General features: G+C 38.6%; 1 protein-coding gene across 4 annotated transcripts in view; it reads left to right on the top strand.

Moving 5' to 3' along the window:
- Positions 1-25,224, top strand: part of TENT4A (terminal nucleotidyltransferase 4A) — a 60,013-nt gene that overhangs the window by 6,676 nt on the left and 28,113 nt on the right. For all 4 annotated transcript variants that reach the window (XM_068671033.1, XM_068671035.1, XM_068671032.1 and 1 more), the window contains exons 2-8: positions 7,617-7,740; positions 9,154-9,200; positions 10,084-10,204; positions 11,663-11,770; positions 12,592-12,720; positions 13,801-14,014; positions 20,265-20,391. In XM_068671033.1, the coding sequence (XP_068527134.1) occupies positions 7,617-7,740; positions 9,154-9,200; positions 10,084-10,204; positions 11,663-11,770; positions 12,592-12,720; positions 13,801-14,014; positions 20,265-20,391 (870 nt within the window). The remainder of the gene's footprint in view (positions 1-7,616; positions 7,741-9,153; positions 9,201-10,083; positions 10,205-11,662; positions 11,771-12,591; positions 12,721-13,800; positions 14,015-20,264; positions 20,392-25,224) is intronic.

Genomic DNA, 25,224 nt, shown 5'->3' with positions numbered 1-25,224 from the left:
AGACTTTTGCAGAGTTCTTACTTCTAGATCTTGATTCTCAGTGTTGAGAGTCAGTGCAGAGCCCCTCGTTGTATCCTTGTAGAGACAGGCTAAGTATAAAGCACAAGATGATTATGAGAAGGCTGTATCTCAAATTCTGCCTGATAATTATTCATTGTGCAGTCTTTTACCGTCCACCTGCAGTTCTTCAGCTAGCTTGTTCCTGATAACCTTGCTGCCTCAGATTTTTCTGCTTTACTATTTGTCCATTTTTCAGATTGCTCAGAGGATGTTGAATAGTACAGGACTCGTTGGGGCTTCACTTGTGACCTTCCTTCAATAGAAAAACTAAGTTTCAGCAGCTTGTTTTCCATTTAGAAACAGTTCTTTCTCTACTAGAAGGTCTTCACTTCCAATTTTATGTCAGCTTACTTCCTTTGTAAGTTTTTGTAAGGATGTGGATTTATCAGATGCTGGAAAGTAGATAATAGGATTTCCTTTGTGGTTCACTGATTCGGGCAAATAATTCCCAGTGGTTTTCTTTAAGACACTGCTTCCATCTGAGAAAGCTGTGTTTACATCTGGACATAGCCATAACTGTTCATGGGTTGCACTGATTTTTATCTTTGACTAGTTGGACTATAGTGAATGTCAAACCTAATTGTTTTAATTAAAAAAAAAAAAAAGATTACTCCTTAATGTTCCTGTAATACAAATGCAGAACTGAACGTTACTTTTGGTGAATACCAGATTGCCAGGAATAGATTTTGCTGTGAAGTATTTCCAACTAAGAAGTCAATTTGGGGCAAGTTCTCACTGTAAAGTAGGGATTAGGGAAACCTCTCTGATGGAGAGAGAGGAAGTTAGCTTGTCTTGCATTGTGGTCATTTAACCTTCTCTGTTCTGATCAATTAATTCATTTAACAGAAGCATTTTTTGGCTTGTGAGCTAATTTATCCTTTCCTAAGCTTAGGTTTGTATCTTGTTATGTTTTTCCTCGTGATCCTTTTTAATATCCTTAATCTTCCAAATCCTCTTTTCCTGCTTTGTACATGACTTTGGGTTTTTGAAGACATCTTCTGATGGAATCCTACTACAAGGTAGTGGAAGATCTTTTTCCCCTAAAATCTGATTAGTGATGCATACTTCTGCTAAGCAGCTGGTGTTATATCTTTGATATTCTCTCAAACTGCCTCTTTTGGTTAAAATTCTTAAATTAAGAAGCTGCTTCTTCTATGTAGCAAACTGCAGCAATACTTAAATCCAAAAAACCTTTTGTTGCCCTGCAGAGAGACTTGATGTGTAGGATTCGCTGTTGATGTTCAGATTGATACTTTTTGAATTCGGCTGTGTGCTTGCTGCTCAAGATTAAATTGAGTTGCTTCTCTGAAAATTTGCAGTGGCTACTGTGATGTGATGCATGGCTGCTGCGCAGGCATAGTTTCTGTCACTGATGTTTCTGTCGTTGCAACCTTTCTGACTTGTCTGGGATGTTAATCGCTTGCTATCTTTGGGCATTTGGAAAAGAATAGCATTAAGACAGGAATTTCAGTGTTTAGCGGTTCTATTTATTGGCATAGCGAGCTCGCTGATCCAGTTCCAAGGTTTAACATATGGTATCCTCCTTCATTGATGCAACAAAATAATAATGTGATGTTTTCTTGGTGGTGTGGTGAAGATGAGCAGCCTGTCAGGAGCCACGTACAGCTGTTCAGAAGCTTGCATAGCAGATCTGTTTTGTCATGTATCAGCTTGGAGATAATACTAATATATCAGTTTCTTTTCTGGATTTTAGTATAATGCAGCTTTTCTAAGGTCATTAAGAAGCTAATTGGTTGGGTTTCATTGGACTGATAAACTTTGAAAAGCAGATCAGTTTTGATTGGTTTTCTCTTCCAAAATACAAACAAATTCTCATAAGTCTGGAAACTTGTGGCATAAATTGATTCATTTACAGTGGAAAGGGAATTTAGTTTTATGAGTGCTCCTAAAATGTAAAGTTCAGTTGACCACAAGCTTGATCTGAAATTAGGACTGGATCTGACTTGGGGCAAAGAAAGGTTAGAGATAAGACCACTTCTGGAAAAGGTACAATAAATCTTAGACTGCCCTCTGCACTCAGTGGATGAGAACAAAAGTTCTTTTCTTCTGTTTTCCCTGAAGTTCGCTTAGGCTGAGATTTTACCACTGCTGTCCAGAGTTTGCTGCCTTCCATACAATTACAGAGACAAAAGTAATTGCTGTCTGAAGTCCTGTGAGACTGGTTTGCAGCAATATCATATGAGTGCAGCGCTGTGTTTTCTGATCTGCAAGCCTAGAATACTGCATAGGGCACAGGGTGCTGTTACCTGAGCACTAGTTGTACACAGAAGTGCAGGTGCCTGGTGGGTGTTGAGTGGGGTAGGAGGAGAAGAACTAGGAGCTGATGGCCTCTTCTGGGTCGTGGTTCTAGTTTTGCTACTTCTGTAGTTGTATTCATTTTAAATTATATTGGTAAAAGTCTGCATCTTGGAATATACTATTGCTTCAGTTGTGCATGTTCATTTGTTTCATTCAGCTGTTCCTCAGTTTGTCTGCAACGCTGGTGTTAGCTGTTGAATGCATTTTGTTGTAGCTTTTGAGATTTCGCTTACATTTCCTTGATAATAAAGTTGTGCTTTGCTGTAGTAGTAGGTGAAGGTAAAATATTTCAACAGACTTGAGAAATACACACAATGGCTGCTGGGACTTTACCATTTAAGCTTGAGACAGCCAAGTCTTCAGGCACGTTTCAGAGTTCATACTTCACTGAGAACTTAGCTTATTGTTTGTAACCTTTATTTCAACAAAGCTCTCAAAATGCTGCCTTTCCTGTTCCGTGCTGGTATTAAACACGTGTTGTAACTGAGGCGTCTATTCTTTAACAGGGATGCTTGGCTAATGTGAAAATTAGCCAAGTTATTAGAAAATACCTTTCTTAATTAGAAAAATATTCATGTAGTAATGAATATATTTTAAGAAATACCAGTTCCATGTAAATGGTGCAGTCATGTTTCTGTCCAAGAATAAATCGGTGAGCTTAGTAGCACAGACATAATATTGAAGACAAACAGTATGCTTACTGGAGGGAACAAACACTCTGTTGCTTTTCATTCACTTTCTAGTTTGCTGGTGCAGTTTGAGAATTCATGTCAATACACTGAAGACAGCCCTTGAGGTAACAAATGAGCTATGTATAAAATAGTACATGCAGACACAGTGAGTAATGAGTAAAGTAAATGATCTCTCTTAGAAACCTGCCTGTAAAGAAAAACATGACAAAAGATTAAGGACTTATCTCCTTGGTCTTATTTTAACCTGAAGCCCAGAAGTGTATCTCTGCCTTTCCTAAAACAGTAAAAGGGATAATTTTTTGGTAAGCAAAGGTGTTTATCGTGTTGCATAGTTCAGCCTGCAAGCAGCAGATGCTTACTGTGCTTAGTGTAATGGCATCAGTGAACGGTTGGTTCCTCCAGGGTGTTAAAATTAGCAAGATAAATAGTGTTTAAGTGCAAGTAGCCCTTCTTCTGCATCTCTGCATTTCTAATCTCTTCCACCCTCCATTAGCAGTATAGTTACACTTCACCAACAAATCTAATTTCCAATATTTTAATATAGTGAAACTGCCTTTTTAAGAGGTCAATTAAAATGCCCAGCTTTAAGAGAGCAGTATAGCAGGAGTCTTAAACCAAGAAAGTAGGTATGTAATAGGATGCTCTTATAGCCTAAGTTGTTTAAGAAGCTTGTGCTGTATGTTAAAGGAAGCTCTATTTAAAAAAAAAATAAAATGAAAAAATTGTTTTTGCTTGCTAGTACCTCCTGTACTACAAATTGAGATTGTTCTTAATGATGAAGATATCATTGCAGTCTTGACCAAGAAAGTGACAAGTGCTTCTGAAGATCAGAGAGGCTACATGAGCAAAATACTTAACTGGAAACTATCCATATATTGGCTGGGTGAATGTCATGTTGTAGCCTGTTTTTAGACACCAAATCATTCCTGCAGCTAATATAGAAGTTACTCTGGGATTAGTCCTGAGCAGCATACAGCATCTGGCTGTGTATATCAGAGCTACTTTTTATGTGACTAGCATTCCAGTAATCTCATCTGAGCAAAGAGGCTTAGAAAATATCAACAGTAATAATACTCAGTTTTTTTTTTCTTTAATATCATTTTTGAGATGTTTCTTTAGAAAGAAGCTAAAAGAAATGCAGCATTTTCAAGTATTTAACCTCCTGGCCATTAAGATCAAGTGTTGTCTTAGGCTGACTCTGACGATAGCATTGATTCTTACCAAAGAGTTTTGATGATGTTTTCTGAGAAATAGAAACTGTTGAAATAAGGAAAGTAGAAAGAGGGGTGAACAAAATAAGTCTGTTAAATCAGTTCTCAAATCTTCTGTTTTGTGAAGTGCATTAAAAACTGGAAACCATATGCATCAAAAGCAAGGAACTTGCTGGAGTGGCCAGGGTTTATACCAGGATTAGAGATGTGAAAGGGCACCAAGGGGAAGTCAGATCATGCTCTAAACCCTAAATGATCTAATTGCATTGCTATTTTTTTATTTTTGCCAGAGGGGGACTTGGAGTTCTCATCTGCACTTTCTTTGACTTTGACTGTGTTGAGGAATTGTCATGTTGAATTTCAGTAAGGAATGTTTAAATCCGGAGGACGATGACTCGTATACAGCCGCGTCTGATGGCATGTGCTTAGGAATTCAAGAGGAACTTCCCCATTAAACCACAGCATCTAGTTTCAACTTGCAAACAGCTCTGATTATCTAACTCCTGTGGTGTTGTCCTGTGCAAACTGAAGCGTTAAGTGCTTTCTTGGCAGGGCAAGAGTGGAGATGTGGAGCTGACTTGTTAAAAACTAGATCAGGGAAGGAAATGTTGAGTTGTTGATAATATGGTTAAGGGTTGCCACGCTTACTGGTCTCAGCAGACTGGGACACTGGGACACTGCAGTGGGAGAGTGTGTGAGTGAGTGCTTGCTCTGCCTTCTCCTTTCCTGATACTGAATGGCAACTGCAAACACAGCTTTTTGCAGGATGCCTGGATGTAAGGAGTGGTTGAACCTGGCTGGTATCCTAATGGATTCACTGTTAACCCTTATTAATGTGGTCTTTATGATAACAAAGATCTGTAGGATATGTATATATGTATATATATTTTGAGAAATGTTTTTGAGATTCTTTTTTGAAGGCTTTTTAAAAAGTCATAGGCTTGCTGTGCTTATGGGTTTACCAACTGCTTAGAAGTAACAAAGGGAAAGAATAAATGATTTACATTGTAATAAAGAAGGGTACTGGTGGAATTACTCAAGATGTGGCTGCACAATATATTCAGAAATACCTGGAGGGAAGAAGTGAATGGGAAAAGGACAGAACACCAAGAGAAACAGAAAGCCAGAGCTGATTGCAGACAGTTGTAATGAGAGTTCATTATTCAGTAGGTTACAAAACTGCAGATACATGTAAAATTAAATGCTAGTAAACATGGAGACAAAAATCTGAAGAAAAATAACTCAGGCTGTACATGCCAAGTGGGTGGGCAATTGGTGGCAATTGTTCAGAAAACATCTCAATGCTCCTTCAAAATGCTTTCTTTTAAAGAGTAGCTATATGCTCTGCTCCTCAAATAGCAATTAGTAGCAGTAGGAATGAACAATAAAAAATAAATAGCAGGTGTGTCATGGGCTAAGTGGTGTAATTACATATTGACTGTGTGCTTTTCTGGCCACCTGCCAAAAGTGTGGTGCAACTGAAAACAAGCTGAGGAAAGTCAGCACTGATCAAACTTTGGACCTGCTCCTGTGTCAGGGGAGAGAAGCAGATGAGGGTGGTTAGCTTGAGGGGGAAGGAAACTGGTGGATAGAGACTGGTGAGTGTCAATGCAGAGTCTGCAAAACATTGTTTGGAGATGAGCTGCCAGTAATTATTATTATTATTTTTCCTAGAAAAAGAGCATCAAGTAGACTCATTCACAGGCAGGAGTTTAAAATAAAACACTTCCTTACTCTGATGCATATTTAAGTTGTCATAGAATGTCATGAATGACAAAAGCATAAATGGAGTAAAAAGACATGGAAAAATTAGTGGAAGAAAAGTCTTTTGAGATAATACAGATCATGTTTGGTATCCGCCCCAAAAGTATGTCAGAATTACTGTAGACTTGGAAGAATTGCTGCAAGAGAGTTGGATAACTGCTTTGTCTTCTCTTGCTTTCACTCTATATCTGCCTAATGCTGGTTTTTACAGACAGGACAATGGGAAGTCTTTACTTGGGTTTCATTGCTTCATTTCCTTTTTTTTTTTTTTTTTTTTAACCTTTGAGAGGGGGGAAAAATTCATGCTTTCTAGAAACAAACTAAGAATAAGGTAGGAGCATGTTGGTTTGTACCTCCTGTCTTGCTCTGAACTCAATTACCTCCACCCACAAATTGAAAAGTTTGATCTGCCTGCTGTGTAACTACACAGCAGTATGTGTTCAACTGCAGATCAGCAGCTTAAGATAATTGGAAAGGCACATGGTAATTCTAAATATATACTCTCTAAAAGTAGTGTCTTTATGTTTTGCTGCTGAAATCTTTGTGTATAGAAAGGAATCCAGACACTTAAGAAGTGGGCAGTGCCTTCTGCATATGATCTGTCAAAGGATATCTGATAGGGAAGGAATTCTCTAGTAAAATGTTTTGCAAAACAGTCTCAGGAAAATATAAAAGTAGTTTAGAGTTCTGTTAGACTTACAAAATTTTCATTTTGGAAAGCTAAGTGTATTGACTATATATCAACATCAAGAAGATCTTTGCTAAAATACCACAGCAGCAGTTACTGTCCTGTTTCAAAAAACTGTATTTTTTGTCTGGTGTGGCTTGGTGGTTTTCCATTGTAAGCAAGCATTTATGTTCATCTGAAAACTTAAATTCATCTTCGTTCACATTGTCAGTGAGTATCCTATAATATAAGGAAGATGGGAAATGAAAGCACTTAACAGGTATAGAAAGATGCTGTGTGAGAACTCCTCACCCAACGGTGGTATTAACGTATTTTACACTGGAGAAAATGTTACAGTCCTTACTTTGAGTAGTTCAGTTGAAAGGTCATCTCCTGTATGAATAGATGGCTTGTAAAGGACTTGAATTGTTAAGGAAATCCCCATCTGTGCAAGTGTATGTTTTTGTATCAAGGAGTAATCAAATGGCCCTCTTAATAGCCCTCTGCAAAAACTCAATGCCAGTGGCCTGTAACTTCACTGTTGAGCATGTAGGAAGGTTAGCAAACGTCTACCAGTGTTTGTGTCCTGTTATTTGACATCTTTAGCAGTTAGGTAATGTGGTGGGAGCTGATGTGTAGGCATTGCTGAGATTACTGTGAGGTGCTGCCATAGAAATAAAGTATGAATACATCTTGAGGCCCTTGCCTCTCTGCTGATCCTAGACACCAAACTGTCTGGCTTTGCCACCCAAAATCTAACTTCTGTGGTGCTCACCTGTCTGTTGAAAGCACTGCTGGTTTTGGTTAAGTGATATTAAATAAAACCTATGGCCTTATTGAGGGTGCGTGAAATTATTGTAATAGTTAAATCATCATAATAATTGATGTTACTTTCTCTTTTAGACTACATGAAGAAATAATTGACTTCTATGACTTCATGTCCCCTCGTCCAGAAGAAGCAGCTATGAGAAGAGAAGTGGTGAAAAGAATAGAAACGGTCATCAAAGATCTCTGGCCTACAGCTGATGTGAGTGTAAATCAAGTACTGTTTTGCTTCTCCAGTAGATTGTAGAGCTCGATTCATGAAGCTATCTTTTGTTTTTGAGAAGTGAACAGATACGTTTTAAGGTGATTGACTTGAATAAATATCACAACTTTTCAGAATTTTATTTTAAAAAGCGGAGGAAACTCAAAACCTAGATAGATATGAGGCTAGCGAAGGCTACTGATAGCTCTTACCTAAGAAATGAAAAAAATTATAATTGAATATCAAAATGAGCCTATGTATCCACTTCTACAGTGGATCCTGACCACGTGGATATTTGTAAATACAAATACTTCATAAAAGAACATTTTCAAAACCAAACTTCATTTTTTTTTTTTGCATACTTCGCAAATTTGACGTTTTTTGAATTACCTTAGTTCAGCTTTAGTGGGAAGGTTGCGCTTTACTTTTTGAAGCATCTTCTAACCAAATTTGTTTTGTTTTCAAACCGTTTATTATCCAAAGAGCAAACTTCCTCCAAACAAAAAAACATCCAAAAAGAACTTAATGCAAACTCTACCTCTGTTACTCTGCTTGTATCCCCTTACCCTTCTAATTACAGATAGCAGGGTTGTTATTAAAAAGCATAAATTTCAGACCGTTGTGATTTCATAGCCTTTAATGACCAGAAGTGAAGGTTATGGGCACAATGTTGAGCTAAATACACTGTAAAGCCCGTCTTCATCTTCACCTACAATTTTTCTTAGCAATAAGATTTTTCTCGACCATGGGAATGGTAATAGTCAGTGAAATGGCCTAGCCTTTTTATGGGTCGCTTCAAAGAAGTAAACTTGCGAATTATGCTGTAAATGAGAGAGAAGAAAATCTCAGTTTTCTAGGGTGGACGTATAGTGAAAGTATCTGATCTGGACTGTGAATGTCTCTTCAGCGTAATCTCTTGGTGCATGCCTCTCTCCCCTGAACATCTAGTACAATTTCAGTCATCCCTACAGTAAAATCTGGAGTACTTGTGTGTCTTATGAATTGAATATTTAGTTGCACTTGTTAAACATAAGAATTGGAAAAAGAAATTCGTTTAAACAAACAAAAAATTAGTAAAGTAGCCCTATGAGGAAAGAGGGCAGAGGAAGGAAATCTATAGCAGTTTATACTTCCGTAGAATGAAATAAATAGATACAAGGACTTTTAAAAAATTTATGCTGTCTGGCTTTCAGGCTTGGTAGTCATTTCATGTTGTAAAAATACAATTTCCCATAAAGTTGAACCTTTAAGAGAAGGTATATTTGTACAAGCTTGACAGTATACAGCAAAGTCTGTATACTGACATGTAAGCCCAGTAACTTCTTTTACTGGGCTGTATCTTTAACAGGTCCAGAAAAATCTTGACAAATCTTAAAAGTGAGCATTCATAAGTGATTTCATTTTTTTTTTCAGGTCCAGATATTTGGCAGCTTTAGTACAGGGCTTTATCTTCCAACTAGGTAAGTAATGATTTACTTTTAGATAAAGCTTGTCTTTCAGTTTAATGGTAAAACTGAAAGGGGAGTTTAGACTGTAACTTGTAAACCTATCAAACTTCCAGCAAAGTTCTTACTTAGTGTCCTGTGTGACCAAGGGAAGAGCTATTTGACTTAGATTTGATTAATATTTGGTATATCAGTGCCAGCACTAGGTACTTGTCAATGCTTTGGTGAAGCACTGTTTCTTCCTTTGGGCTGTGTTTTCAAGATGGCAAGTACTAAACTTGCCAGTTTTACTCTATGTAAAATTTGTGTTTTGTTAAAAAAAAATCTGTGTGTCACAGTTACTGTGCAAAATTGGTGGGGTCATCATAGCAGGGTTTTCCCAACTCTTGTTGTGTCTTAATTCAGTGTTTTATGTCACTTAAAGTTCGATAGATACTCTGATGGTTACAAAGTCAGCGGGAAACCTGTGTAGCTGTGTCTTAAAGACTATCATCTTTACCTTTTCAATAAGCACTGGGAATTTCTGTGGAAAAACAATTACTGATTTAAAAAACGAAACAAACTTATTTGTACTATTAACAAACCTACCAACATGGATAGGTGAGGGACAGGACTGGGCTGTGGCAGTCAGAATGGGGGAGCAAGGAAGAAAAAAGGGAGGAGTCATCTAAAGAACTCATCAGAGGACTGGAAGTAAGGAACCAGAATACTGAATTTGGGTCCTAAAGCAGCCTAGCCTGTCTCTAACATTGATAAAGCAAGCTTCTTTGAAACCTGGATTGCTAAAAGTTGCAAAATGTTTATCTGAGAGGGCTTGTGACATTTAGAATGGCAATTTTCTTTATGGACTACCTCATCTAAGACTCAGTGGATTTCATGCTGTGTTCTTTTTGTCTAGTGATATTGATTTAGTTGTTTTTGGGAAATGGGAACGCCCCCCTTTACAGCTGCTGGAGCAAGCACTAAGAAAACACAACGTGGCTGAGCCATATTCCATTAAAGTACTTGATAAAGCTACGGTAAGTAACAATCATTGGAATACTGAACAGAAAAATGTTTAGACTACTTAATATGATATGACATGATAAATGAATATTATTTAAATTAATTCATGAAGCAATTGATGTCTTAAGCACAATGATGTTATCTTGTTTTACTTTGTCTGGGCAAGATTTTAGTAGAACGTGCATGTTTTTAGCAATAGCATAGAGAAGTTTTGACACAGAGAACCTTAATTGTACACTGCATTTGTTGGAAGGCCATTTTTATGCTCATTGTCAATACAGAATGATTTCCTATTGTCAAGGAGAGTCAGTATTTGCAAAATACAAGACAGTTTAACTATATCATGTTTTTCCACTGAATTTCAAGTGAACTTGTGTTAGACAGGGACTGGTAGCTGGAGTTGTTGCGTTGCTTGATATGTAGTATTTCTTGCATCTGTCTTGTGAGCACAATGGATCGAACATTGAATGTGCTGAAAACTTCATGTAAGAATTTTGCGTTACCAAACCAGGGTTGTTTTCTCCAGGAGACTAAGCAGAATATTGCAGACTTCTCTTAGTAGGTTGTTACCTTCTGTGTTTTCTGAAAATAGTGACTTTTAGGACCAGAAGATTCCTACAGCTTCTGCTGGAATAGCAATACATAGCAGGAGTTTTGGTAATCTTTGGTTTACGTGAGAGTGGGATTTTCAGTATTAGTACCAGGTAGCAAAGGAGAAAGGCAATATGTATACTAATTTTACCAGCCTCTTCTTTTATTCCCTTTGCTGTTAGTAGAAAATGATGCTGTAATTCAGCTTTTTTTTTTGCTTTCCATTTCAGATGAAAAATACATGCAAGAAGCTCAATTCAGAATAAATGTATGAGCTGAAGTTTAGGTTATGATTGTGAGATAACATGCTTGTAATACCATTTTTTTTGGATAATGTCTTCAAGGTGGTGGTGTGAGACTGAACTGCATATTCTGTAGTTCTGTAATGATTTATTGCTGCCAGGAGAGGAAGTACTGCTATTCCTGCTTTGCTTTTATCCATTCTGGCTTTCATTTGACTCTGCAGTGAACCAGTTCAGCTTGATAAAGCCAACAGGCAGCTCTTTATTTTTTCTGCTAGGCTAAGTCTTCTGTTGGTTTAGCAAGCTGAATGGTGCACTGCTGGGTCAGATGAATGCAGTTCTTACAACACTGATATTGCAGCTATGGAGGCAGATAGCTAACAGCTATGGGAATGTACATGAGTGGTTGTAAGTTAATGTGATCGTACACGCCAATATTTTAATCACCTCACTAAAAATCTAAAAATCGTTCACTTGTCAGCCAAGTTAGGATTGTTATCCTTTCTCAAAAACACCTTTTCTTGTCTCCCTAGTCATTCATTTGGACTGATAGTATGCATGTGTGTGAAGTAGCTGGGGAGGAGGAGCACTGGTGTTGTGTTTTTGGGGTCTCAGAAAACCTTGTTTTAACCTTTTCAGGTACCAATAATAAAACTTACTGACCAGGAGACAGAAGTGAAAGTTGACATCAGTTTTAATGTAGAAACTGGTGTGAAGGCAGCTCGATTTATCAAGGAATACATGAAGGTATCAACAATACAATGAATGTTATACTACTTACCAAGGATACGCTAGATGCTTAGCTAACCTTTTTTGGTATGGCTTAAGACTTTTGAAAACTTACTGTTGAAGACTATTTTAATAATACTAATTAAACATGAATGTTTTAATTGATTTTCTGCTGGTATCTGTTCAGTGTTGCCTTACTTGGTAGAAAGATACTAAGATTTTTTAAAAGCTTGAGCTTTGTGAACTAGAAACTGTAAGCACTGAAGCTGAATGTGGTTACATAGTTTACTAATAGTGGAATGCTAGGTGTTTGTTCATAAACGTGTGTATTGAAAGGATTTGCGCAATTGTATTTCCATCTGGAGATGGGTACTAAACTGTGCTTCTAAAGCAAGGTTGTCCCAAGTTTTACTTACATTGAATTTTAATAGTGCTTGCTTGTGGATGTTGCCGTATTAAGCAATGTCTAAGAACAATTCTGCACCTAAGTACTTTAAACCAAGTTTACTTTTATGCTCTGCAGTAAAAGCAGTGTGTAGATGAAATGCATTGACTGAATGACACTTGCTTTCAATGAAGATGTAACAGTCTGCCTGTTGGGGAGGAGATGAGGGAATTAAATTTGTGTAGGCTACTTGATCAAGTATGAGTTTCACCATTTGTCTCAGTTTCTAGAATAAAAAAAGCCTGTTTTTTTTTTTTCTTTCTTCCTGAGGAAATGTTTTATAGCATGCTACTGAACAACATTTTTGTATTAGATTAATCTTATGATGAGATTGTTTAGTATTTTGGTTTGGAATTTTGACATTATCTTTGATAAGAATTACTTTGCTTTGCAGAAATACTCGTTGCTGCCTTATTTGATTTTAGTATTAAAACAGTTCCTACTTCAGAGGGACTTGAATGAAGTTTTTACTGGTGGAATTAGCTCTTACAGCCTAATTTTAATGGCAATTAGTTTCCTGCAGGTAAGTCTGTTTCTTATTTGCTTATGTTCTTTAAAATATTTCTGTTTCTGTCACTAGGCCCTGTTATGGAAAATGCTGTTTCTTTACAATGCCATAGCAATGCACAGCCTTATTTTGCTATGATTCTAGGTGTATGATCATTGACAGCTCCTATAGACTACCTCTCAAACATAAGATCTGTTCACTGTGTGAACTGAGACAGCAGCAGGAGACTTGTTAACAGCATAGAGGTGGTGCATTGCTTTCTATAACAGGTCATGTCATGAGGGTTACGGTGCTTTCCCATGTCTATTCCAGTCCTAACGCTGAATGATATTACTGATGCTAAATCTGGTAGGACACAGTTTGTCTGTTACTTCCTTAGGCTACTGCTACTGAGCGTGGATAGTAGCTGATTTTGATGCTTGTTAAAATTAAGAAATTAAATGGTCGTTTTCTAATTATGTTCATTAGTTAAGCTTTAACATGCTTAAAACGGGCAAGTATTTGAGGTAATTACTCCTGAGATCATTAATGAGCTGTTACTACTTCCAATCAATTTTTGTTACAGTAAGCTTTGTGGGAGTATGAAGTACAATGTTAATGTCTCAACACCTCTGATAATGGAAAAACCTGTGTATCACTGCTGCTAGTGATTAAATGAAATACAACTACAGATTATATACAACATATAATACGAAGACTGAGGAAAGAACCCCGGTTCAGTTGGGGTAGATGTTTCTTACGCTTCTGAAAGCATTAAGCCTGGTGGATTTTTCTTTAAAAAAAAAAAATAAAAAAAATCAGCTATTACTCTGTTACTAAGCCTTAATGTGGCATGTAGTGCTTTATTGCTTTTGGCTTAGAAACAAGAATTTACTAATCCATAAAAAGTTGGAGGAGGTAAGAAAGAATTTTTTGGCCTCTATATGCTGCTGAAGTGCTGCCCCCTTTTGGTTACATGAAAGTAGTGTAAGTACATGACTTAATTCAGACTGGGGTAAAGAGATTATACTTGGATGTTTAAATGAGAGCTTTTTGTTGTACTGCTATGGTCTGACAAGCATACATTTTTAATAATTAGTAACTGTTCTGTCACAGCTGCATCCAAGAATTGATGCCAGAAGAGCTGATGAAAACCTTGGAATGCTTCTGATAGAATTCTTTGAACTCTACGGAAGGAATTTTAACTACTTGAAAACTGGTATTAGAATAAAAAATGGAGGTGCCTATATTGCCAAAGAAGAAATCATGAAAGTCATGACTAATGGATACAGACCATCCATGCTATGTATTGAAGATCCTCTGCTGCCTGGTAAGACTGCACTTCTTGCTCTGTTCTGGAGCTCTGGCTCAACTCGTACTCTCAAACTTATTTTAGAGTTCCTGAAGTCTGTTAAATGTGTTAAATCTGCTTGGAGAAAAGACTTCCTGCTGGTGAGGTACAGCTGTGGAGGTGAGCCAAGGGATAAGGAACTGAATTTTGTAAAGATTGCTAGCCTGAGTAAGCTGGATTGCACACAAACAGTGCAGATAAATAATGCATAGGAGATTCAGAAATGTGTTGGGCTTATAATAAGGTTCTCTAGCAGTGCTGAGGGGTAATGAAGGAAAGAGGTCCAGGAAATCCTGGAAGGGGAGTTGTTGGAAGGAACAATTCCCCATTCTTTGCTACAAAAGAATGAGAAAGGAAGGTGTAGCTTTTCCTGCTGCAGTCTATGGTACTATGCTACAGATATATTGTACCACATGGAAATGAAATGCAGTAGATGAAGTACCTACCCTGCAGGGCAGTACACTGGAGACCGCACAGAAACATGGGCACATGGCCATAAATGTGTAGCCAGGGAATGGCTGGAGTATTATGTTGGTGTGGAGAGTCTGGTTTGCAAAACTGGCTTTTGCATTGCACAGGGACCTTCAGAGAAAGTCAGGTTTGGTTGCATGTACATTTGAAAGTAATTTAAAATACTTTTTTCCTGAAATTTTGCTTTTGGTTCAGGAATGTTCAGAGTAATAAAGATTAATTTTGGTTAAGTTCCTGTAAATTGCCAACTAGTAGTGCTCAGTTTGCGTTCTACTGAGACTAGCCTAAGTGGCTGGAATTTCAGAATGGCTTTTTAACAAAATCAAGTTCTGGTTAATTTGGACTTCAGCTTTAGTATTTTTGGGATGTAATTGGCACTCAAACTCCAGACTGTCACATTTTGTGGGTAGACTGCTTATGTATAGCACTTTTAAAGCAAATACCATGGATCAGGAGCTGAAGCTTGGCTCCTTCCTAAATACTTGTGTACTGAATATTCATGCTTCTCTAGAACAGGCTGTGTGCTAAGATACTCGTGTTTCTAGCTACGTCTGATGGGTATGTAGCTTTGATTTTGTGTCCATCATGACTCTTGCACTTGGCCAGGCATAAGTGTGATATTGGGAGAATATCTGTATCACACTGAGTTGTCATGCAGTAGCTGTGCACTTGCCTGAAAATCAGTTTTGATGGCAGCATGACTATGTTGCTTTAGAACCAAAACCCTTACCTGGACTTCCAGTTCTGTCCTGTCTTACTGGCTGAAGACTAAAGGAAGAGAACTGTGATTTGTAAGGAAGATACATAGTTGTGTGCTCTCAAAGAGCTGGTAAGAACTACGTTTTAGCTGAGATAATGTTGCTTTTCTAGGAGAAAGTGTTTTGGCAAGGCAGATTGAAGTGGATGACTTGAAATAAATGTTCCCTTTGGGACACAGTGGTCAGATATTTTTTGGTAGCTACCATAGAGCTGCAGAACTTGCCTGATGGAACTAGGAGGAAAGCTTTACAGAACGTGTAGGGGTGGCACTTCGAATCGGATCTCATGAATACAGCCCCTTTTGATTTAGGTGTATTTACCTATTCTTAGAGTGTCTCAAAGTACCTATTGAGTGTAAGGTAATGTAGATAACATCTAGATTTTATTTTAGTCTTGTAACTGCTTGTTTCAGTACAAAACCCTTTCCCAAGGGTTCAGGTCCTTGCCCAGCTGACAGGTCATCACCTTTGCTTGGTTAGTTTGTGCTCAGATCTGCTCGGTGGCTAACTCTGTGATGTTTGTTGTTGCCACTGAAAAGGAGAAAGGAACAAATATCTTGAGAAAGGGAGGACATAGCTGTTCCTTGATCTAGGTTAACATAAGCTGCTGTGGAGTTTTCCCCAAAATCTGTTTATACACTTCATGCACTAGTTCTTAATCTTTTTGGGGAGTCCTTTTGCAGCTTGATTGTAGCTTTCTGTAAAGTTCTGGTTAAGCTCTACAAGAAGACCTTGCAAGGTGACTTCTTAATCCAGAAGTCAGACAAAATACAGGGATGCAAAAAACCCTTTCAATTTATTTAGATTATCTAAACAGTTTAAAAGGCCCTCTTATGGGTGTAGGCATAAGTTGTGCAGTAGGGTGGTGAAAGGTAGTATAGCTGTAGGGAGTGCCGGGATAAAGTTCAATGAGATTAATTCATTTAAGTCTGCGGAATTGTTTTTCATTTAGCGTAAACTGATGTCTGGCTAACAGATAAAAGATGTCATAGTTTGGTTCTTCCTGCTTAGGAAATCCTGTTCTAAATCTAGAAGGAACAGACATCAGTTCTGGTTGTAGTGGGTTTAACTCAGAAAAGATTCTCCTGGGTGCTACAGAGTTTTCTTTGAGAGCCTCAAGACTTTATTGGGCACTAGAGGATTATAATTTCTTTGATTTAAGATCAAAGAGACACCAAGAAAGACATTGAGAGTCAACGCTTGAAGTGGGAAGTCTGTTGAAACTTGGATTTGAGATGCCAGAATTATCTATCCTGTGATGCAATTTAGCGATAGTTTCTATCTGATCTTCTTAAATACCTCAAGGCTCTTCATCTCAAGTTAGGAGTGTCTTAGGGCAGGGCAATGAGATGAAAATATCTCCCTCTTCTCCAAGGAAACGAGTTTGTGTAAACATCTTTTAACTGCTACTATTACAGTTTCTGGAAACAGTCATCCTTTGTGTAAAAAGTAAAAGCATCCTTTTAGGAGAATTGCAGAGTCAGGCACTCAGGAAGTCTGCTCATGGGCACATGTTGGAGTAGAGTAGGTGCTATCATCCTAGAAGAGGCTCGTATGTATGGAATTGATCCACCCATATCCTGTCCTGGAATACAGGACTCTGGTTGTAGCTCAAATCTTTCATCTGTGGTTTTAAAACAATCTTTGAATTTATTCAGCAAGTTATTAGAGAAGCTTATTAGTTTGTGATTTTATCTGAAGGGAACGTCAAGGTTCTTCAGTCCCATTTTTGATGCTCATGACAGAAGTGATTTTGATCTTGGTTCAGATTGGCAGCAACAAGTATAGCTGTCATTGTCTGACTATGAGCTTCCCCTCTGCTGTTCTCTTCAAGAGAAGGGTGGTGAATTTACTAGTGCCTATAGTAAAGTTCTAAATGTTAATTTTTATATGGTTTTCTTGAAGGGACTGTTTACAGGACTAATTATGCTTCATGTTGCTTGCTTCTGCATTTTGATAGGCCACAAATGCAGGAAGTAACTGGCTTTGGGATAGCAACAACAGTTGGGATTCTTTTCTAGCCTTAGCGAGTGCCCAAAGACGTTCATCACAGCTTTTCAGTATCTGTTATTTGTCATTAGAACCTGTGAATATATGCGTGTGTGTATAAAGTGCATACATATATAAAGGAAAAAAAAATAATATGCAAATACCTTGAGGCTAGCAGCTGAAACAACCTCTTCATGAATGTTGCAAAAAGGTGTATAGTAGGTAAGAGCTTAACACAAACAAATTTGCTTCAGTCCTAGCTCATGGTCTTACCTTTGATTTTCCAGACTATGTCCTTAAAACTGTTTCAGGTAATGGAAGGTAATTATCACTTGATAGTGATAATACTGATAGCTACTGATGGAAGTCTCAGACCTGCTCCTTCAGGGATGAAGCCGTGCTTCACACACAAAAAAAAAAAAAAAGGATTGAATTATATGTGGAATTATACACCATTGATATCCTCTGATGTTTATATCAGAGTTGAAGGCTGGCTTTTTAAGAGTGAAAGCATTTGAGTATGTGCTTTAATTGTTCGGTCTAGATTGTGTTGAAAGGCTGCCTACGTATGTAAAGGTGATGTGTTAATGAGAACAATCTCTCAAAGAAAACCTATTCCCTAAAGAATCTTCTTCTTTTATTTTATTTTTTAGAATTCAGAACTGCTAAATGCATGATCTTCCGGCTTCTCTAATATGTTGCTCTCTGGATTGAGTAGGGTCACCTTCTATGCAGGCTTGACTGGTACTGTTCATAGTAGCTTGTGTAGCTTTGGCTTCCATATCTGCTTTCAAGCTGCAGTGCAAGTCAGAAGTCCTACGGACTATAACTGAATAAAACTTCTTATTCAGACTTCTTAATGAACTAATTACAGGCGGAGAATGAGGCAATCCAAGAACCTGTGCATGCTTTGGCATGAGCTATCCTGCCTTTACTCATATCTGCTTCAATCAAGATTCATACACAGCTTGGTGGTTTAAACTAAACTGTCCGAGTTTGCTGTAAGTGGATGAGGAATGGTTTCTGATTTCTTTTGCTGGCAGAAGAGCAAAAGCAATAATAAGTAGCAGTAGTGTCTTCATTTTAGTGTAGCTCCTTTAATGATGCACATCAAATGTAGTTGCCTTAGCACTATGTTAGACTACACTAATGCAATTTGACAGTGCATTCTCAATTCCTGTTATGTAAATTGAGTGGTAGGTGCAATTGCATGTGTTTAGCCACTTGTAAATATTGTTTCTGTTTATTGCTTTTCAACTTAGTTCTATTTTGTATGTACCTTTTGTGTGTGGAAGTGGAAGGTGGTATTGTTGCAGGACGGTTCTTTCCCTGGAAAACTTGTACTGAATTCGTCTGTTTTTTCTAGTTGTATTAACACGTTCATATTTTGGTTTCTTGACCACTGAACTTCCCTTGTCTCTATTTAGCTGTCTTTAGACAAAATCCTTCGGGAAGTCTCCGATGCCTACTTTGCAGTGAAACACTGAACTACAGTGTAGTTCTTCAGAGATTCACTTTCCAAGGCCTACATTGGCTTCTGCTTCTACTTCAGGATAGAGTCCAGTTGTAAATATGCCATTTAAAGAGACTTCTGTAATTTTGAGTCTAGCAGCTGCTGGATACTGTGACAGGACATTCAGAGTGAGATACTCAGTTACTTCAGTAAACATGAAGTCTCTTCTTGATCAACTTCTACTTAACAATATATGTTATCGAAGAAATTCTGTCTTCCCCAAATGCTTTTATATTCCACATCTATTTTCATTGATTACCCTTTCCGATTTAAGTGGCGTCATTGTTGGAGAATCTTGAAGGGCTAATATGTGTTGTCAAGTAGTAAAGCCAAGGCTGCTTTTCACCCTGGGTGGCAGATGTTGGCATATTTATCTATAATGGCTTGCTGGACAAAATATTTCAGTGAGCGAAGGGTTCCTCTAATGTCAAATTCAGTCTCCAAAGGATAGACTCAATCCTTTACCTATCAATTTTAAAAGAGGATTTTTCATTATAACTTGTTTGTGGGCCCTGATTTGATTTGCAAGCTTAAAATAACTACTTTTAGCGGTTCATCCATTTCCAGTGTTCTCACAGCATTTCAAGTATCATTCTGAAGGAGGGAACCTTTTACTGTAAGCAGCTTTCTACCCACTCAAGATCTAATCTGTGTTTTGCACATGCAATTTGGAGGAAGTTGTTTTTAAGTGTTCCTTAAATTGAGTGGTGACAGTGAAGCTTTGGTGTCTGGTGCCAAATATATCTACAAAAAAAATCCCACATGATTTCTTGCTAGTACTGGTAAGATCTTTCTAGGCATCAAACAGAAAACTGATGCCTGTGCAATGTCACTGATAAAGCAGCTTTAGCATCATCATAACTTCTGCAGTTCTTCTCGAGTAGTGGTGGAGGTTTGGAAGGAATTCTGCTATAAAAGTCACCCCTGTTTAAAGAGGGACAGTCAAAAAGTACCGCTAACTTGATCAAAAACAATACTGTACAAAATTCTGGAAATCCTGGATGATAAAGATTTTGAGAAACTGGTTTATCCTGTGGAGATAAGCAATCTGTATTTTATTCAGCTGTAGCTTTGGAAAGCTTAAGTAGGGTTGGTATAAATATACCTGGCCATATGAAGATAAGGTGGTTGCACAAGTGGAATTCTAAGCTGAATTTGGTCTGCAAAAACTCTACTGGTAAGTGAGACATGCTTTGACCTTGGTATGTTCCCTGTTAGAGATCAGCTTAAAGCTTTTTTTATAGTTACCTTTTCTGTCTTTCAGGCTCTGGTACATTTTACAAATGCTGTATTGAATGCATGATGTTGAGCATCATTCTTAAGGCTAGTTTCCCTTATTGAGATTGGCACAACTTAGTTGTTCCTGACATGAATAGAAGGGGCTGACCAGTTTAAATAGAGTTAAGTTGTATTGTTAAGGCTTCTGAGCTCTAAGTGCTAATAACTTTCGGTTACTGATATTTATTAAAATGATCTGATCACTGTTACATTATTTCAGGAAACGACGTTGGCAGAAGCTCTTACGGTGCCATGCAAGTGAAACAAGTTTTTGATTATGCCTACATTGTTCTTAGCCATGCAGTATCACCACTTGCAAGATCATATCCAAATAGAGATTCTGAGAGGTAATTAGTTCACTTTTTGAATATTGTTTGTTTGTGTAATTATTTAGGAATTGTTTGGGTCTAATCAATAAAAGGTATATTGCTATTTAATATTTAACTGCAGCTGTATTGACGTCTGCCCAGAAATTTAGGCTGGCCCAGTGCTATGAGTGAAATACCTTCATGTGCAGCCCTGAAATAAAGACAGCATGACAAAACAGGATGATTCTAGCGTGCGGTTCTCCTGGTGTGAAAGGGACCCAAAGGATAATTGGTCTTTCTACAAACACTCTGCCTAAAATATTTCAAAGGAAGGGCTGCTGGTTTTAACGTTTGGTATGATTTCTCTGTTTATCCTATGGCGGAGAAATGGGTGTGAACCAAGTTTTATATATAAAACTAGGCAAGACTAGAAACTTATCTTATTCTTTAATACGTGCTCCCATAAATTGTTCTAAAAGGCTTGACATGTAGTAAGCTGTTAGAATCAATTCAGTTTGGCCATAATGGTAGAACTACCATTAAAAGAATACTTCTAGATGTGCCATTTTTAGCACAGTTTCATGTCTTAGAAACACTGTACTGCTTATTGTGTTCTCAGCTCTCAAGCTTTCACCTTTGCTAACTTTGTGTTTTTTTTTTTTTTTTGATGAAGGAGAGGGAGAAAGAAAACAAATAGAACATGTTTGACATGCCTTTTCATTCATGTATCTGCTCTACCATGTGATATTTAATCCTAACCTTCTGTACAAATAGTTATGTAAGTATAGGTAGAACAACCTAGGGATATCTGAAGTTTTGCTTGTCTCGGGCCCTAGTCTTCATTAACTTCTCTATGGTTCTTCAAAGGATGTGGTCGTTCTCTTATGCGGTGCCTGTATTTATATTAGATATCAGAAAGTATGTTTGTAAGTGCATTTAATGCAAGTCTCAGATGTCATCAACATGTATACTTCCTGTATTTAGAGAAATGTTTGAATTCTGTCACAGTTTCAGACTTGAGAAGTCTCAGCAGCTGTGTTTCAGCAGGTGCTGTACATCTGACATGTTTTTCTGCTAGTTTGGGCTGTCTGTGCTTGTGATACCTGTCTCAGAGCTTGTCACATGCATGACTTGCTATTTTATCAGAAGGAATGGTGCCATAAGAGGAGAAGCTCTCAATGAAGTCCTGGTTTCAAGTAGTTTCCCTAGCACCGGGACCTGTAGGTGGATGATGTGCTGTTCAGTACCAAGCTTGCTGTAGAAACTCAACAGCACTCCGTGTTCAGTTTCAGTTTTTAGTTAAACTGAATGTGTCTGGGCAACCCAGGTGTTTTTCAGATCCTTCTTCTACCTGTTAGGCAGAGTTGTCCAGGCTTGGTATAAAGACTTTTTCCAGTGGCCTGACCTAAAGCCCTAGCCCTGCAGGAGCCCTTTATTATGATCTATTTTCTCCTTTTTCTAGGCTTGTTAGTGGCAGGTTAAACTGTAAACCGGGGAATTTCTTTAAGAGCAGTGATAGCTATGTGACATTTTACTAAAAGAATCAATAAATACTAAATGAACACTTGAAAGGGTAGGAACTTGCAGGATACTAAATGCAAAGGCTGACTTTTTCAGTGCTGTCATAATTGGGGCTATCTTTCCCTTAATCGTGAAGAACTGTTCTTGGACTGCCTGGTGGGTTTCAATTCATATCAACTCTTTCCAGGGAAAACTTCTATGTACATCTCGTGTATGCAGTCCTGTTTTGGAGATGGTCATCTCAGTAGCTTTCAAATGTTTCATAGTGATCATTACTGCCCTTTTTCAGGGTCAGTCCAACTCAAAGGAGCACAGGCCTAAGGTAATTTAGGGCTTTTTAGTCAACTGCTGCTTCTATTATTCTCTATTTCAAAAAAGACAAAAAAAAGTCAGACTTTATATCCTTCAGCATAGGTCTTATTCTTGTCTGTTCTATACTAACATAACCCTCAGAACAGCGAATTCAAATTACTCTCTCAGTTGTCCTACTCATGCTTCCAAATACAATATTTGAAGTGTCCTGGGAGATGAAAGCTATCATTTGTCTGACCTTCTCATTGTGTTTTGGTTCTACACTGAATGGAAACACTAATCAGCTGAGTCCTGAAGGTAGTGATTCAAAGCCACAGGAATTACCTTAACGTCTTTTTGTCCCTAATCATCCTCACACATTATTTTACTAGAATGCCTCAGGGAGAGGTCAGTGGATCAGAAGATTTTTAGACAGAACATTTTTAGACCAATCTGATTCCAATAATCTTGTAAGGAGAGGTTTTCCTAGTAGGAAATAGGCTAGACAAGGTATAACACAGACACACACACACATGGACTATATCCTGTTATGAACTCAATTTCTTCCTTCTCAATCTACATATTCCTGACTTTTGCCTCGAGTTAGGTACCTTCTGACTGCAGGATCACTGTAAGTCAGATGAACCCTGGTCTGAATGAAAGCAAATACATCAGCATTTCTATCATCTCAAGAAGCTGATCCAGTTTGCATTGTGGCTACTTGATGGGCAGATCAGAAGCAAGAGAAGCAGGAGGAATTTGGGATAAGATGGAAGAGTGATATTCTGTTTGATAGCCATAAATTATGCTGGAAATAAATATCTGGATGTGACATGAATTCATCCTTGCAGTAATAACGTGTCTGTAGATCAGATACTGGCTTACATACTAGTTTGTCATATGGTTGAGGTATAAATGTGTGCTCAGACTGCATCTCTAAACAGCAGCATAGCCATATGCCTCCATATTTGGGAGCAGATGTCACGTGAGATGAGGAATCACTGAATGGTTTGGGTTGGAAGGGGCCTTAAAGATCACCCAGTTCCACACCCCTGCCATGGGCAGGGACACCTCCCACCAGACCAGGTTGCCCAAAGCCCCATCCAGCCTGGCCTTGAACACCTCCAGGGATGGGGCATCCACAGCTTCTCTGGGCAGCCTGTGCCAAGGCCTCACCACCCTTATGGGAAAAAATTTTTCCTAATATCTAGTTCAACCTAATACCTAATTTAAATCTACCCTTTTCTAGTTTAAAACCAATATTCTTTGTCTTAAGAGTCCTTACCCAGTTTTCTTGTAGGCCCCCTTTAGGTCCTAGCAGGCTGCTGCAAGGTCTCCCCACAGCCTTCTCTTCTCCAGGCCGAACAACTCCAACTCCCTCAGCCCCTCTTCATAGGAGGGGTGCTCCATCCCACTGATCATCTTTGTGGCCCTGCTTTGGACTTTTTCTAATAGGTCCATGTCCTTCTTTTGCTGGGGGCCACGGAGCTGAATGCAATAGTCAAAGTTGAGTTTCATGAGAGCACAGCAAAATCACTTCCCTCAGCTTGCTGGCTGTGTTTCTATTGACATAGCTCAGGATGCAATTGGCTTTCTGGGTTAGAAGCCACATTACTAGCTCTTGTTGAGCTTCTTGTCAACCAGTACCCCCCAGGTCCTTCTCCTTGGGGTTGCTCTTAATCCATTTTCTTTCCATCCTTTATTTTTGCTTGGTGTTCACCTGGCTCAAGAACAGAACCTTGTGCTTGACCTTGTTGAACCTCATGAGGTTTGCGCGGGTCCACCTCAAACTTGTTAAGGTCCCTCTGGATGGCATCCCTTTCCTCCAGCATGTCAACCGCACCACACAACTTGGTGTCACTGTCAAACATGATGAGGATCCAACTGTCTGTGTTGCTGACAAAGATGTTAAACAGTGCAGCTCTCAATACTGACCCCTGAGGAACACCACTCATTACTGATCTCTACATGGACATTGAGCTGTTAACTGTGACTTTGAGTGTGACCATTCAGCCAATTCCTTACCCACTGAGTGATCCATCTACCAAACCCATGTCTCTTCAATTTAGAGATGAAGATACCATGTGGGACAGTGTCAAATGCAAGTCCACGTAGATGTCAGCTGCTCTTCCCCTATCCACTAATGCTACGACCTCGTCATAGAAGTCCACCAAGTCAGACAAGCACAATCTGCCCGTAGAGAAGCCATGTTGGCTGTCACCAATCACCTCCTTATTTTTGGTGCACCTTAGCATAGTTTCCAGGAGGATCTGCTACATGATCTTGCCGGGCACAGATGTAAGACTGACTGATCTGTATTTCCCAGGGTCGTCCTTGTTTCCATTTTTAAAAAATGAGGGCTGTGTTTCTCCTTTTTGAGTCAGTGGGTTCTTTACCAGATTGCCACAACTTCTCACCTGTGATGGATAGTGGCTTAGCAACTTCATCTGACAGTTCCCTCTAGACCCATGAATGTATCTCATGAGGTCCGGTGGACTTGTGCACCTTTAGGTTCCTTAGGTGGTTTTGAACCTGGTCTCTTCCTACACGGGGTGGTCCTTCATCCTCCCAGTCCCTAACTTTGCCTTCTGGGGCCTGGACTATGTGTCTAGAGCTTTTGCTGGTGAAGACTGAGGCAAACAAATCACTGAGTACCTCAGCCTTCTACATATCCTAGGTAATGAGGTCTCCTCTTTCCTTCTGGAGAGGGCCCACAATTTCCCTCGTCTTCCTTGTATTGCTGATGCACCTATAGAAGCCTTTATTGTGGCCTTTGATGTCCCTGGCCAAATTTAATTTTAATAGGGCTTTAATTCTAATAGAACTTTAAATGGAAGTCAGATTCTGCTGTGATGTGGCCTTTCAGTATACTAAGACTTCTGAAACTTTTCTTCAGTTTCTAGGATTCTAGATTCCTAACCAGTTCTTCATACTGGAGCTGTATGGTGCCTGGTGACAGGACGAGGGGGAATGGGCTTAAGTTGCGCCAGGGGAGTTTTAGGTTGGATCTTAGGAAGAACTTCTTTACTGAAAGGGTTGTTAGACATTGGAACAGGCTGC

This window comes from Anas acuta, chromosome 2, assembly GCF_963932015.1.
Source record: "Anas acuta chromosome 2, bAnaAcu1.1, whole genome shotgun sequence".
Taxonomy (NCBI): Eukaryota; Metazoa; Chordata; class Aves; order Anseriformes; family Anatidae; genus Anas; species Anas acuta.
The sequence above is the reverse complement of the archived record's forward strand: the minus strand, read 5'-3'. Positions and strand labels throughout refer to the sequence as shown.